The 16,828-nt window shown below is 41.9% G+C and overlaps 1 protein-coding gene across 2 annotated transcripts in view; it reads left to right on the plus strand.

The window, feature by feature from the left end:
• tmem132e (transmembrane protein 132E) overlaps nt 1-16,828 on the plus strand; it is a 357,286-nt gene that overhangs the window by 303,656 nt on the left and 36,802 nt on the right. For both annotated transcript variants that reach the window (XM_036989826.2, XM_036989825.2), the window contains exon 3: nt 8,943-9,083. In XM_036989826.2, the coding sequence (XP_036845721.2) occupies nt 8,943-9,083 (141 nt within the window). The remainder of the gene's footprint in view (nt 1-8,942; nt 9,084-16,828) is intronic.

Genomic DNA, 16,828 nt, shown 5'->3' on the forward strand with positions numbered 1-16,828 from the left:
ACCCGTGAACCTGGAAAATATTAATTAAGTGTGCCAATTGAACTATGGTGAGCCGGATGAAGCTCCCGAGTGGCGCAGCGGTCTAAGGTGCTGCATCTCAGTGCTTGAGGCGTCACTACAGACACCCTGGTTCGAATCCAGGCTGTATCACAACCGGACGTGATTGGGAGTCCCATAGGGCAGCATGTCACATGGCCATATTAGTTGAAGTATTGACATTAATCAAATAATGTTGTATAAACAAGCTGTACAATTGGCCCAGTGTCGACTGGGTTAGGGTTTGGCCGGTGTAGGCCATCATTGTAAATAAGAATTTGTTCTTAACTGACTTGCCAGGTTACAAAAATGTTAAATAAAAAAAATAAAAAAATGTTGGCTTCAGTTGCCTGGGGCATTGTGTCCCATTATCAGTTGATAATGTCAATGCCTGGGGCATTGTGTCCCATTAGCTCCATAAACACTACATGGCAACACTACAAAGTATGTGGACACCCTTTCAAATGAGTGAATTAAGCTATTTCAGCCACACCTGTTGCTGATAGGTGTATAAAATCGAGCACACAGCCATGCAATCTTCATAGACAAACATTGGCAATAGAATGACCCGTACTGAAGAGCTCAGTTTTTGCCCTGCTAGAGCTGCCCCGGTCAACCACAAGTGCTGTCATTGTGAAGTGGAAACAGCTGTTTTTTATGGTTTGGGCTAGGCTCCTTAGTTCCATTGAAGGGAAATCTTAACACTACAACAAACAATGACATTATAGACGATTCTGTGCTTCAAATTTGGTGGCAACTGTTTGGGGAAGGCCCTTTCCTGTTTCAGCATGACAATGCCCCCATGCACAAAGTGAGGTCCATAAAGAAATTATTTGTCGAAATTGGTGTGGAAGAACTTCTCTGGCTTGCAGAGAGCCCTGACCTCAACCCCATAATACACCTTTGGGATGAATTGGAACACCACCTGCGATCCAGGTCTAATTGACCAAAATGAGGCGTTCGATAAGCAGGTGTCCACATACTTTTGGACATGTAGTGTATTTACCTGACAAATAATTCCCCATCAATAATAGGCCAGGTGAGTTTTGAAGTGTGGGAAAATGCTAAACGTTCTAGACCTCACTGGCGCAGTCAGAGCAGGCTCTGGGTTAGGTTTTGTCCTTAGTTGTTCTGCCCTGTCTCATGTAGGAGGGAAGAGAACGAGGAGAGTGAGATCGAGAGAGCTTTACGCTGTTTTTATAAAAGCCCGGACGCACAAAGGAATGCTTTGTTCCATTTGAGCAAACTTGCTGTAAAAACTGCACGGCCCTGAGCGTGTGAAAAGTAAATATTGCCTCATCAGCCACGATGCCTCATAATCTGGTCTGAGCCCTTGATGGAAAATGGATTGCAAATTGTCACGGCGACAAGTTACGGCACTCTTCCAGCTCAGCGGTCTAGATTGTCATTGTCTCCCCCGTCAAAGGCGTGGCCCGTGCACAAACATACATAATCAAAAGAGTCAAAGCACGGCATAAAGCGCAGTTTTGCGCTTGCTTGATGTTTTACAGTTTGATGGCCAGTTATCATTATCATGGTCAGTTACAACTACGATAAACCATGCTGGCTCTGCATTCCGCTTCATTTGGCTTAGCCGCTCCCACTTTTAAAACCATCCTCCCATCGTTTTCGAAAATTAAGTTGGTATGATGCATTGGACGGGAGGTGGGTAGTCTAGATCCAATATTGGCTTTGAAACCCAGAACCTAGCTCGTCTTGATTGTAGTTAGGAGACCTCATTAGAGGCAGTCGGATTGTGTTGATTTTGATTGCAAAAATGACTGTCGTGGCCAACCACTGTCCAAATTCATTGTGTGCGTGTAATCACTAGCCAGGGGGACTATCAAACCAATATGCAGGCAGCTGTATCCCCCTACGCTTTAGTTCTCCTCCTCCAACTCCGCATAGGGCTCCCTCCTAATCAGCGTTTAACTCAAGGCACAGTCATTTGGATCATTTGGCAAGCAAGGTCATTAGAGTGGTGGGGGTGAGGAGACAGAAAAGGGAAAGCAAATGAATGGGAAAAAGTGAGGGAGGAAGGGTAAGGAGGGGAGCGGATGGAGGGAGCTGAAAAGGGGAAAATAAATTAAGTCAAGGTTGCCATGAGGACAGGTCGGAGTTTATTTAAAAAAGGCACGTTTCCACCTGGTGGGGAGGTGGAGGTCGTGGGGAGTAGTGGTAGCATGCCTCTCCAGGTGACACAGTCCAGATAGGGTATCTGACAAACTACTGTTGGTCATTTTGAATCCAGCTCAAAATGGTTGCATATCTTATCATGTGAAGACCACCAGGCCCCCACCTAGTATGCCTATCATGGCCCCGCTTCAGTATCCCCCGTCCTCCTGGTGAGGTGAGGGCCACCTGGTGGCTACTTCATGGTATTGCACTTCCTCAACAACCATAGGGTAGAACTAGGATTCTGAAAGATTGGGTTGCAGGGCTATAAAGGAGGTTAGCGCCAGTGAGAGTGCATCAGTAGCTGTCTTCTCCATTTACTGTCTATAAGGAAGATGGCTTTCCATTCCGCTGGCGGGTTATGAAAATACCATTATCTTTATAGGCGCTGGTCAATACAGGCCATTAACACTACATGATGGTGTATCAGGGCACCCGGTGTAGCAGGTTAGTGAGTTGAATTACCTATTCCTACAGAGCCCCTGATTAGACTGACAAGACGCCAGCAATATCTAGTGAAAGTTTAATTGAACAGCTGCGTGTTGGAAGTGATTTATTTAAGAGGATAGGTGCAGAACGAGGGGGGAGCCAGAGGGAGAGGGGAAAAAAGGGGGGGTGAAGGAGGTAGGGAATCATGCAGGGAAATAGGGAGGGGAGGTATGGTTGACAGAGAACAATGTGAACATAATGAGAGTTAGAGGAATGGATGAAAAGAGGGTTCCATTGGAGAACAGAACTGGTCCACTCACAGCAGCAACTACAGCATGTGGCATCACTCTTAAGAAGCTCTGGGTTCGGGGTGAGAAGCGTGCTCGCCGATCCCCACTGTTATTGTCTTGTGTAATCGTTCAATCAATTGGTGGGAGTTGTTTTTCTCCTTTCATTTTTCTACACTTTAAGAATGTGTGGGGCCTTCCCAAAACAACTGACCCAAATCGAGATATTACACCTTTTTTCCTCTTGTTTCCTCACTCCGTCAGTCCATCCCAGGTTTCCTGTATTTTATGACATTCAATGAGCATTGGATAGAATCTGATATTTTGTGGATCTTTAGAAGTGCTGGACATGACATTTATCTCTCCATCAAATGAATATATGGCGTCAGTATTTCTGTTCTGTCGAGGAGACTGCGCTTCAAGACGGATGGATAAGCTCTCTGAGCCGCATAACAATAATATAATCCCCCCCCCCTAAATAATTTTACATCTTCAAGTGTATCAGTATTCCTCAGTCATCCAGTATCCAATCACATTGTGACAACCTGCTTTTGTCCTGGCAGCATTTATTTATGCACAAATGCCTAGCTCTCTCTCTCTCTCTTTCTCTCTCTCTCTCTTTCTCTCTCTCTCTCCAGTATTTCTGCGTTCTTGCCATGACAAGTCTTCTGTATCACTTTTTTTCTCCTTTGCTTAGTGGGATACATGGTTTGTCAGTGTCTGTTATCATCCAATGCCTAGTAGCCTTTGTTTGACTATTGATAGATGTACCTGCTGGTAAACAGCACCGCAAACCATAGGAATTTTCAACTTTTCTTAGTTCTCATTTGGAATGGGCAATTTTTAACACAAAATAAAATATAATTATGTATGCATAGTGATGTGAACTCTGAAAATGTCAGCAACTTGGTTTCAGAAAGTCCCTGATTTTCTTGTTCTCCATGTCTGTTGGCATCGCTGAGTTCTACTCCCCTTATCAAATAAATTGGAGAGCGTCTTTTTTCCCGATTGCCTCCACAGAAAGGTTATGGCTCACCCGAGGGTCTTCTACTCATGGCTCCGGCTGATGGAAAAACTACTTAGAATAATTGTGTTCCAGGAGGACGGATTCTCAGTCACCGCCATCGCTCTGCAGTGTGTTTGTGCATCAGTGTGCGCCTGTGGTTTGTGTGTGTGCGTGTTCACGTGTGTGTGCACCTATGTGTATGTGTGTGTGTGTGTGTGTGTGTGCGCGTGTTTGTGTGTGCAGATAGCTGCGTCTACATCAGTGGCATCAGGGCACAGAAAAGGGAGTCTCCACTCCACACGTCAGCCCACCACCCCACTTAAAGATAAGACAGGAACCCTCCTCCCTCTCAGGCCTGCAGCCTCTGTTTTGAATCCTGCAATTGTGTTTTGTTTTAAGTAGTCAGTTTTCAACTTTTTCTTTGGGTCTGTTTGGTCTGTGTGAAGCTATTTAACCTTGACCCAATTATCTCCTCAAATAATCAGGATAACTTCAGAGTTGTTTTCCATTCTGAGATCAATGGATTAGGAACACAAACGCTGCTGTCACCAGGGGCTCTACGCTGACCTTTATTACAAGAACCACGTGTTTAGGAGAACAATTCAAGGAAATGGAAGATCACAAAAAAAAATATATAATAATAATATTTAATTTTTATAGGCTCACTGGTGCTACTAAATAAAAATCCCAGGTGGCACAGCAAAATAATTAGGTGATTATGCAAGTAAAATGGTCGAACTGTAGTGCCCTGGTTACCCTTTTCTGCGCCTGTCAAAACTGCATTTTCCTATTTTTCGGCTCGCTGCTTAGGAGAATACAAATTAAGCACAAGAAAATGTAGCCCAATCTGATAAACAGTTCTAAGTTTCTGTTCTGCATTTTCCAAAAGTGCTCCTAAATGGAGCACTGAGCTCCTGAGTGGCGCAGCCGTCTACAGCGCTGTATCTCTGTGCTAGAAGTGTCACTACAGACCCTGGTTTGATTCCAGGCTGCATCACAACCGGCCGTGATTGGAAATCCCAAAGGGCGGCGCACAATCAAATGCCCCACTCAAAAGAAGTATAATACAGCTATTCTCTGTGCCTCTGTGCCTTCTCTTTTCTCCTTAGATGATTTGTCAGATTAGTGTAAATCCCGACTGTCGGGTCATCCCTCGCTGTTCACGTCCCATATCGTCTTTAGCGAGAGATTACTGAAGATGCTCATCATTCCCGACCCGTGGTGGCTGGCCCTTCATCTGGGCCTGGGCTGGCCACTCGGTTTACCGTCAGACGAGCATCAGCAGTGTGATGAATGCATCAGATCTTTTTGTGGTGCCGGGCGTCTCGTTGCAAAGCGAACATCTGTCCTGATTGCTTCCCGCTGCCAATTATGGCAGAATGTCCACATGGCTAGAGATGGAGGCTGACGAGGTTTACATGTCCTCGTATTGACGTCCCTCTCATATTTCCACAATAATGAGCAGCTGGCATGTGCTTCTCCAGCAAGGTGATGATGCAAAATGAAGCTATTTCTCTCTCTCTTTGTTGCCGAACAGTGAATCTCAAGGTCTGGCATACACAATATCTGAGATTACAATAGTGCAATTCAATAAATAACTACTTAGGAATGACTTGTGGACCCTCAATGAACCCCTGTTGACTGGTGCCGTATTTAATACTCTTGTGTGCTATTTTCTACAGCAGTCGCTTGCAGCACACCTTGAAAGCATAATCCATTGTTGTCGTGACATTTTTGAAATAATAGCTTTGTCAGTGCAATTGAAGGCTTATGGAGTGGCATCGGAAGAAATCGTTTTTTTTTTGCCTCACATTACATCAAGCTGCTACTTCAAGGATGCAAAGTGCTGGAAACAAACAATAATGTTTCTCAAGCTTGTATAAACATATCATACATGTCAAGCTGTTATATCACACACAGCCAAGTGCATGATTGAATCACATGTCACATAAAACGGGCACTGCGTCAAGCACAGGGCCAAGGACAAGCATACATTGATAGATAAATAATATACTGTCATGGAATGGGAATTTGTTGTGACTGCAGAACTCCAAGTGGAGAAGTTGTCTGTAAAGTGCACCCCTCAAACTAATGGAGCTTCAATATAAAAAGGCTTCGCTGGCCAAATTTAGCTGTCGGAGATGCCCTGTTTTTGCAGCAATTCAAAAGGGAGTGCCTTTGAGACATTCTAGTGCTGACATTTTAGTTCCTTTTTATTTACTTTTTTGCCTGCATTTGTGCACCGAAGTCTGTCGAGGTTACGAACGCCAAGGCTTGATATCCATTAGAGTTTAGGCCGCCAAACAGTGGCACTGCACTTCATCTGTGAGCTGTTGTCACCGCCACCATGGTCAAATGTTTGTTTTTTGGCACTCCCCACCGCAACATACTACTGCTAGCGACTTCCAAAAAATTGAATTGCAATCTGTGAGTGGTTGGCATTCTCTAAGCAAAGGGTTTGTTGTGAATGCTTGGTCATTTCACACAGGCATTGCTTTAACAGTTAAGCAGAGCTAGGGGAGTTGTGTCTGGGAGAGCCTGGAAAAGGAAGCAGAGTGAGGGAAGAGGCTAATATGGTTGGATAGATGCTAGACTTAAAGCACAAACAACTGTTTCTATTCATATTTTAGTTTCCAGTTAAAGCCAAGCTCTTTTCTGTAATTTGACTGGTGTACGTGTGAAGAATATACATAATAGCCATGTTACACTACTAGGATTAATACTGACTATTATTCATTGATTCAAATAAGTTGAAACCACAACAACCGGGTCTTGGTGTTGACTCCTTAACAACATTGACCAGCATTGACCCACTGTGTTCTGTCTTATTTACCAGGAGTTGGTTTGTTCATCATAGCTTGGTGCTGAAGGTGACACGTTGAGCTGGACTAGAACTTTAGAGCCGTCTTCTTTCATCTGAACCAAACCAATCCAACTCTGTTTTTTTGTTATACTGTTAGGAAAGGGCACGCTCCAGGTGTACATAATTATTCCAAACAGATTTATTTCCCAGGGAAAGATTATTGCGATAACTGCAAGCAGATTCCTATCTTGCCTTGCACCTTCAGAGATTTAACATTTGAAAAATAGGAATGTGCCACATCATCAATAAAGGTGTTTTTTTACACGGCGGGCAGCTGCGAATAGCTGGAGATAAAGAGTAAACCAAAGCCTTGTTGAAAAACAGGGCGCTGCAGCCTCCTCTATTGGTCATGGCCCGATCCTCAAAGTGGTGCTGCTGCTGCTTTATCAGGTAAGTGCAGAGAGAGCGGTTTAAAGGCAAAGGAAGGGAGCGTTTGAAAATCGGTTGGGGGTTAATCCGGCAGAAAGATTCACCCCATCAATGAATTTGTTGTCACCCTTTTAAAGCGTTTGGCCAGCTTTTGAATATGGTTACCTAGCCTGAAGAAATAAGGTCAGAATTCCGAGGTCTAGGTCGCAGAATAACCTGTCAGGCATACTGCTGACTCTCAACCTCCCCAATTGCGCAATGGGTGGGAGTTTGTTGTTTTGAGAGGCCTTAACTACACAATCATCATGTTATGTTAATTAGTAACTGTCAGACTGTTGCAAAACACATGTTTTGGTTCCCATCTGTATCTGCCACCGCAATACAACAATAATTTCCTTGTGCAGGATATGAGTAAATTCTGTATCAGATGTGAACATTGGCAGTTGCAAGGTTTTGATTTGCGATCCCCTCTAACTCCTTGGCTCGATCATTCTAATTTCCCCAGCCTGCCCCACTAAAGAACATCTCCCTGCCAGCCAGGTTTGCTTCCTTCTCCTTCCTTCCAGCTCCTCATCTGCATGGCTCTGTGCTGGCTGCTGAACCTCAAAGCTGTACTTAGAGTGATAAACAAGATAAATATCGTAGTGCTCAAGATCATTGTTGAGATTGCTGTTCATGATCCAGAGGCAAGGAGCTCCTGTTACTCAATACAGTTGCCTTCCGTTGCGAAGAGCCATCACTGGAATATAGTCTTTGAAGGTGTTAACCACAGTCTTTGACAATCTGAGCAATTTCCTGAAGACTAGATGGATGAAAGGCTATGCACCAATCCACATTAGCTATTTGTGCAAAACTAAATTATTCTCCACAGGTTACAAGAAACAATGAATTAAACCACATCAAGGGTTGAAGAGAAGTCATTTCTTAATTGCTCTTTCAGAGCATAAATGTTTGCACTGAAAATGTCCAGTGACATTTTAGACCCCAGTGTATGAATTAGCTATATGGCCTTGAAGGATAAGGAGCATTTAGAGCTAACCGCTCCTGTTTAGCAGTCAGCCATTCCAGCGCAGCGCTTAATAGAAGTTGCCATGGCAGAAGGCAGAAGGCATCTGTGTGGAATGAATAGTAGTGTCTTAGTCGAAGTAGTTCACACAAGCTCCTCCATTTGCCTCTTATCAGCGCTGCAAAGAGTCTTACAGAATTGGTGCGTATTACTAGTCACAGCTGTACCTTTCTGATTCTCTATGCTCACTCATTAATCGGTTTTGTGCGAACGTAATGGCGAGCTAAATTCACATGGGCCACACCAGGGTGATACCTTATACCCTCTCATTTGTGTGGGGAAATTAATCGGAGTCACTGAAATGGATCATAGTCTTAAAAACACTACTACAGCACAATATTCAAGCTTTCTCAAAATATTATGGAACCAAAGAATATGGAGTGGGTTTTTAGTTTTTGCCTGATGCTTAATATACAGTTGGCTGGTTGAGAAATACTCTCAATCGTTATTCAAGCATTATTCAGACATTTATCCATGATTTCAAAATTCCAGTGCGATAGTCTTTGTCTTTAGAGTCAGTTTATCACCACATTGTCCCACAACATTAACTGTCATTGATTGATCTTTCAAAATTGCATTTGCCCCGATGTAATACAGTGCTGTGCACATGATGGAACTACAGTATACAAACACACCGACAGCCTCTGACCTCACAGATAAATCATGGGCTGTTCATAAAGTTGATTCATTCATTTTATCTCTCGATTGCAGGGTCAAGGCAAAGAAAGGGGTGAATCTTCTGCAAACCAAGTCAAAGAATTCCCAGTGGACTGTGGACTGGGAGGTACAGTCTGGGGCGAAGCATTCCATCACCACCATCGACGTGAACAAAAATAAAGGAGTGCAAGCCGGGTAAGTCAACAGCCTAAGGCCTAAACACACAACATACAACATCCACCCAAACACTACAGAGTGAGGCTTTTGTGCCCAGCACATTGTTAACTTTAGGATGGTTTGTTCGGTGAAAGACTAATTGAGACTTCCTCAAAACATCTCCTTGGCTGCAATAGTGTCATCATGTTGCTTGCTGATAATAATAAAGAAGTTATAAGTCTATTTGTAGTAAAGATATGGATACAGATTTGGGTAGTTGTGCAAAAAAATCCTTGGATATACTCTGTCAAATAAAGTGCTTAAATGCAAAGTCATAGAGAGCTCCCGAGTGGCGATGCAGTTTAAGGCACTGCATCTCAGTGCAAGAGGCATCAGTACAGACCCTGGTTCAATCCTGGGCTGTATCACAACTGGCTGTGATCAGGTGTCCCATAGGGTGGCTCACAATTGGCCCAGTGTCGTCCAGATTAGGGGAGGGTTTAGCCGGGGTAGCCGGTCATTGTAAATAAGAATGTGTTCTTAACTTACCTGCCTAGTTAAATAAAGGTTAAATAAAATCAAATAAAGACTTACACCAATGATGATTTAAACATTTCTCCCTGCTTGGCAGAAAGCTGATATGTTTGGAGGACAACTACTTTGAAATGTGTGCTTTTTACAGCTTGAGGATCAACTTAAGTGATATATCAATTTTATGTGTAGGGAAACGCGCTGCCACTCAGGAAAATTCACTGTCTTCTTGGTAAGCAACTCCAGTGTAGATTTGGCCTTGTGTTTTAGGTTATTGTCCTGCTGAAATGTGAATTAATCTCCCAGTGTCTGATGGAAAGCAGACTGAACCAGTTTGTTCTCTAGGATTTTGCCTGTGTAAATAAGCTATGCTATGCTGTGCTTGAAAATATGGAGAGTGGTACTCAGTAATATGTTGTATTGGATTTGTCTCAAACATAACACTTTGTATTCAGAACAAAAAAATTATTACTTTGCCACATTTTTTGCAGCATTACTTTAGTGCCTTGTTGCAAAAAACGTCAGGCTTCCTTCTTTTCACTCTATCAATTAGGTTAGTGTTGTAGAGTAACTACAATGTTGTTGATCCATCCTCAGGTTTCTCCCATCACAGCAATTACACTGTTTTATGGTCACCATTGGCCTCATGGTGAAATCCCTGAGCGGTTTCCTTCCTCTCCGGCAACAGAGCTAGGAAGGATGCCTGTATCTTTGTAGTGACTGGGTTTATTGATTCACCATCCAAAGTATTATTAATAACTTCAGCATGCTCAAAGGGATATTCAATATCTGAATTTAAATTGATACCCATCTACCAATAGGTGCCCTTCTTTGCGAGGCATTGGAAAAGCTCCCTGGGCTTTGTGGTTGAATTCACTGCTCGACTGAGGGACCTTACAATTATCTGTATGTGTGGGGTACAGAGATACTGTAATTATTCAAAAAATCTAGTTGAACACTATTTCTGCACACAGAGTGAGCCCATGCAACTTATTATGTGACTTGTTAAGCACAGTTTTAGTCCTGAACTTATTTAGGCTTGCCATAACAAAGGGATCGAATACTTATTGACTCAATACATTTCAGATGTAATTTTTGTATTAATAAATATTAAATTAAATTAAAAATGTAAATCCACTTTGACATTATGGGGTATTGTGTGTAGGCCAGTGACAAAAAAAACTACATTTAATCCATTTTAAATGCAAGCTGTAACACAGAAAAATGTGGAAAAAGTCAAGGAGTGTGAATACTTTGTATGTTGCTGCATTGCAGTGCCATGGAGATGTAATCGGCAAAAATGGCAGCACTACCTATGCCTGTCACTGGGCAAGGGTACCCATGATTATATACAGGCACATCACAGGACTCGGGCTACGTTCCAATATCCATACTAGGCTTCATCTTAGAATGCATGCCCAATACATTGGATAATGGATCATACCATTACTCTCATCAGTCCTAAAACAGGTCCTCCATTTTGAATGAAGGCAGTAACAGTGGAATCAGGTGCAGCTGAGGATGAAGGGAGGTAACTAGCTTCTTAGCCTGTGATACCGCCATACCTCTGGGCGGGCGAAGCCTGGAATTAGCTAACATAAATCACTAATACACTCAACTCATTAACAAAGAAGGCATTAAGAGTTTGGGCTGCTTATCCTAAACCTCCGGAGCTATTTAGCCAGTGCAGATCCTAGTAATACCACCGCCCATCGTTTCCACGGACTGTGGGGAAAAAAGAAACTGGCCAAGTGGGTCTGGAGGGAGGGGGGGTGGAGAGTGAGCGTAACAGACAAACAGTGACATTACCTGAATAAAAGATCAGCCAGTCTTTCTTTGTTCTCTCTCAATAGGGCACTTAGTGTCTGGCTTTCTCGCTATATTTAGTAGACCGTGTCAAGTCATCTTTGCCATCCTGTCACCATGTTGGAAATCCAGTCCAGCAGGGGGTCAAGCTACGATATAGACACATTGTGTCATCCCGACTTTTGTCAGAGGCCCAGTCAAAATTCATGAAGGTATTTTGGGCAGAGTTCATATGTTACTAATGAGTTTTGCCTACATTTTAGAGCCATATAACAGCCTCCAAGAATAAATAGCCTGCCGTTTCCTTTTTGCCTTTGATTTAGCCTTCTAGCTGATAAAAAGCATTAAAGATGAGTGAATTCTCAAACTACAGTATTTCAGGCCCACTTCACCCAGCTAAGTGAGATAACATTAATGGCGGGACCTTTTTTGAGGGCATATTTAACTGTGATATAGTTCTGCCTTTTTGTGCCGACTTAGGTATATATTTTAGATAATGGACCATGCTGGGCTGCTTTATAAATCTGTCCACAAAAGTAGTATGTGTAGATCCATGCCAAACAGGGTCCCAGTAGTTTTGTGTTACCACATTAAGCCTAATAGGTTTAAAGCCTTCATTCGACATGGTTTAGCAAAAAATCTAGGCCTATAATAGATTATATTGTCATCTTCAATCATGAAGCGTGATCAATTTTCTGGGCGAACGCGGCACTTGGGAGCATTTTACATTTCCTGCTAGATGAAAACATTACTTTCTTCCATAGCTTGGTAACATGTACGTTATACAAGGAACTAAGAATAGTCAATGCTTTTAATGTCCACCATGTGATTCTCTGTGTTGTCAAGGACTTCGGAGTTATGACAACATGCAATTATTATAAGTGTTCATCTTAATGTAAAGAATATGTAACATGTTAATGTGAAAAAGTTATTTGAGGAGCTGGTGGTTAATACCACCGACATACTCATGTTCTTCATGTACTTCTGATTGGTGCCCACCAGTATCTCACTCGTCACAAGCAGCTATGTATTTTTTTCAAATGTAGTTATGCATCTTACCACTGAGCTCATCAAAGTATAAATCATTTTTTTAATGCTTGCTTGAACATTCTTTTTGAACACAACTCAATCATCAAGTTTGCCTCAATTGCCTCAAAACTAACCTCAATTTGGATGAAGATTTCTACTTCAACAAGTCGGAGGCGCAGGACATACTTCTCAAAGAAAAAGGCGGCGTAAGAGAGGCGATGTGTGGGCATCCTGACGAAGCTGCTTTGGCGAGTACATAAACCGCAGCTACTGCCCGTTCTATTGGCGATCGTACAATCTCTGGAGAACAAACTGGATGAGCTCCGTTCAAGACTGTCCTATCACTGGGACCTGAAGAACTGTAATTCAGCAGACACTCGTATCCAAAGCGACTTACAGTAGTAGTAACTGCATACATTTTTCATACTTTTTCGTACTGGTCTGTTTCGTATCGAATCCAAAACCCTAGCATTGCAAGCGCCATGCTCTACCAACTGTGCCACACGGGACCTAATATCCTATGTTTCACGGAGTTGTGGCTGAACATATACATGGATAAAATACATCTAGATGTTTTTTCTATGCATCTGCAGGACAAAACGGCAGCGTCAGGTAAGCTAAAGGGAGAAGGCGTGTGTCTCTTTGTTAACAACAGCTGGTGCACGACCTCTAATAGAAGTCAAGAGGTTCTTCTCACCTAAGCTAGAATACCCCATGATAAGTTGTTGACTTTTGTTTTTGTGTTACTATTTATTTTTTTATTAAGCAAATATTTTTCTTACTTTTGAACTCTGCATTGTTGGGAATTGGCTCATACAGTGCCTTCAGAAAGTATTCATACCCCTTGACTTATGACTTATGTTGTGTCACAGACTTAAATCAAAATGTATTAAAAAAAATGAAATAAACATTTATTGAAAATGCAGGAATATCTCATTTACTTAGTTTTACAAGCCAATTTAAGTCAAAACTGTAACTAGGCCACTCAGGAACATTCAATGGCATCTTGGTAAGCAACTTTGTCCTTGTGTTTTAGTTTATTGTCCTGCTGACAGGTGAATTTCTCTCCCAGTGTCTGTTGGAAAGCAGACTGAACCACGTTTTCCTCTAGGATTTTGCCTGTGCTTAGCTCTATGATGTTTTTTTTATCAGAAAAAAACTCCCCAGGCCTTGCCAGTGACAGGCATACCCTTAATATGATGCGGCCACCACCATGCTTGAAAATATAAAGAGTGGCACTCAGTGATGTGTTGTGTTGGATTTGCCCCAAACATAACGCTTTGTATTAAGGACATAAAGTACATTTCTTAGTCACATTTTTTTGCTGTTTTACTTTAGTGCCATATTGCAAACAGAATGCATGTTTTGGAATATTTTTATTCTGTACAGGCTTCCTTTTTTTCACTTTGTCATTTACGTTAGTATTGTGGAGTAACTACAATGTTATTGATTCATCCTCAGTTTTCTCCTATCACAGCAATAAACTCTGTAACTGTAGTATAGTCACCATTGGCCTCATGGTGGAATCCCTGAGCGGTTTCCTTCCTCTCCGGCAACTGAGTTAGTGACTGGGTGTATTGGCCACTCAAAGTCTAATCAATAACTTCACATTGCTCAAATGGATATTCAGTGTGTGCTTTTTAAATGTTTTATCGATCTACCAATTGGTGCCCTTCTTTGCGAGGCATTGTAAAACCTCCCTGTGTTTGAAATTCACTGCTTGACTTACAGATAATTGTATGTGTGAGGTACAGAGAAGAGGTAGTCATTCAAAAATCATGTTAAACAATATTATTACATACAGAGTGAGTCAATGCAACTTATTATGTTACTTGTTAAGCACATTTTTACTAAACTTATTTAGGCTTGCCATAACAAAGAGGTTGAATACTTATTGACTTGAGACATTTCAGGTTTTCATTTTTTATTCATTTGTAAAAATTTCTAAAAAGATAATTCCACTTTAAAATTATGGGGTATTGCGTGTAGGCCAGTGACCCCAAATCTCAATTTAATCCATTTGATATTCAGGCTGTAACACGACAAAATGTGGAAAAAGTCGAGGAGTGTGAATATTTTCTGAAGGCACTGTAAGGAAGCTTGTCACTGTAAAGTCTGCACCTGTTATATTTGGCGCATTTGACAACACTATTTACCAAGAGAGTTTATCTATATTTTTTCGTAGCTGTCAATATACCACCACAAACCGATGCTGGCACTAAGATCCCACTCAACGAGCTGTATAGAGCCTTAAGCAAATAAGAAAATGTTCATCAGAATTTTGGCCTCCCCTTTTTTAGCACATCACTAGGACATCTACAGGACATCTACAGCACCTGGTGTCACAGGAAGGCCAAGAAAATGATCAAGGACCTCAGCCACCCAAGCCACAGCCTGTTCACCCCACTACCATCTACAAGACGGAGACAGTGCAGGTGCATCAAAGCTGGGACCGAGAAACTGAAACACTGCTTCTATCTCCAGGCCATCAGACTGTTAAATAGTCACCAATATCCGGCCTCCACCCAGTACCCAGTACCCTGCCCCCAGTACCCTGCCCTGAACCTTAATCACTGTTACCTATCCTTCTACCACCTGGTACTCTACCCTGCACCTTAGAGACTACTGCCCTATGTACATAGTCATTGAACACTGGTCACTTTAATGTTTACATACTGTTTTACCAACTTCAAAGTGCCTTCAGAAAGTATTCACACCCTTTGACTTTTTCCTTTTTGTTGTTGTGTTACAGCCTGAATTTAAAATAGATTCAATTTAGATTTTTGTCACTGGCCCATGCACAATATCCCATAATGTAAAAGTGCAATTATGTTTCTCGATATGTGTACAAATTAATAGAAAAATGAAAAGCTGAAATGTCTTTGGTCAATAAGTATTCAACCCCTTTGTTGTGGCAAGCCTAAATAAGTTCAGGAGTACACATATGCTTAACAAGTCACATAATAAGTTGTGTGGAATAATGTTGGAATAGTGGAATAGTGTTTAACATGATTTTTGAATGTTACCTCATCTCTGTACCCCACGGAGCAGTGAATTTCAACCACAAAGACGAGTTGTTTTACTATGCCTCTCAAAGAAGGGCACCTGTTGTTAGGATGGTTAACAAAATAAAAAGCAGACATTGAATATCCCTTTGAGCATAGAAAATGTATTAATTACATTTTGGGTGGTATATCAATACACTTGGTCACTACAGGCTACAGGCGTCCGTCCTTCTGTTGCCGGAGAGGAAGGAAACCGCTCAGGGATTTCACCATGAGACTAATGGTGACTTTAGAACAGTTAGTTTAATGGCTGTGATGGGAGAAAACTGAGAAGGGATCAACAACATTGTAGTTACTCCACAATACTAACCTAACTGACAGAGTGAAAAGAAGGAAGCCTGTACAGAATACAAATATTCCAAAACACGCATCCTGTTTGCAACAAGGCACTAAATTAATAATGCAAAACATGTGGCAAAGCAATTAACTTTCTGTCCTAGGGCAAATCCAATACAACACATTACTGAGTACCACTCTCAATATTTCCAAGCATAGTGATGGCTGTATCATGTTATTGGTATGCTTGAAATCGTTAAAAACTGGTGAGTTTTTCAGGATAAAAGAGAAACGGAATGGAAATACACACAGGCAAAATCGTAGAGGAAAACCTGGTTCAGTCTGCTTTCCACCAGACACTGGGAGACTATACTTCACCTTTTAACACCAGCGTTGCTTACCAAGAAGATGCCAGAATCCCCCACACCAGAATTTACTCTAAGCGCAGGCACATTTACATCCAGCTTTAGCACTGCTTAGCACTTTATTGTTGTCTTGATCCTCTCTCACCTCTCACTATGCATTGTACTAGACATCGATTTTTTCCCAATGGCTTCCTAATCATGGCAATATTCATTTTGTAAATGCAGTGTCCTCCCATGTCCCTGTGGAGACGACGGGAAAATCAGATTTGATTGAAATTGATTGCCGGCTAAAAATATGTAAACAACTGATAAAGCAATTAACTGGGTTGAGTTGGCATTCTCTCAAGGATGTTGCTCTTAACTTATAATTGTAACTATTGATTCAAAGGAACAATTGTGGAGAGGCATTCTCTCTGTCTAGAAAGCTTTACGGCAATAATTTATTTTCCATGGCACATCTCATTCTCTTCTTCTAAGGCTAATCTATAGGTATATGTTATATCTGTGCAAACTCTTACTGGAAGCAATGGAAAGCTTTGGAACTGTAGGCTATTTGAAGAATTTAAACCCAGGTTTGGTTGCTGAATATTCCTGGTGCATGGGGTGAAGTGTAATTGTTGAAAGATAGGTGGGGACCATCGGGCCTCCCATCGGTCTCTCGTGGGGTCTTCTAAACCAGCTGTCATCATCGGCAGCTCTATGGTGAGAAACA

Source organism: Oncorhynchus mykiss, chromosome 10 (assembly GCF_057628025.1).
Source record: "Oncorhynchus mykiss isolate SJ-2025 chromosome 10, ASM5762802v1, whole genome shotgun sequence".
NCBI classification, from domain to species: Eukaryota; Metazoa; Chordata; class Actinopteri; order Salmoniformes; family Salmonidae; genus Oncorhynchus; species Oncorhynchus mykiss.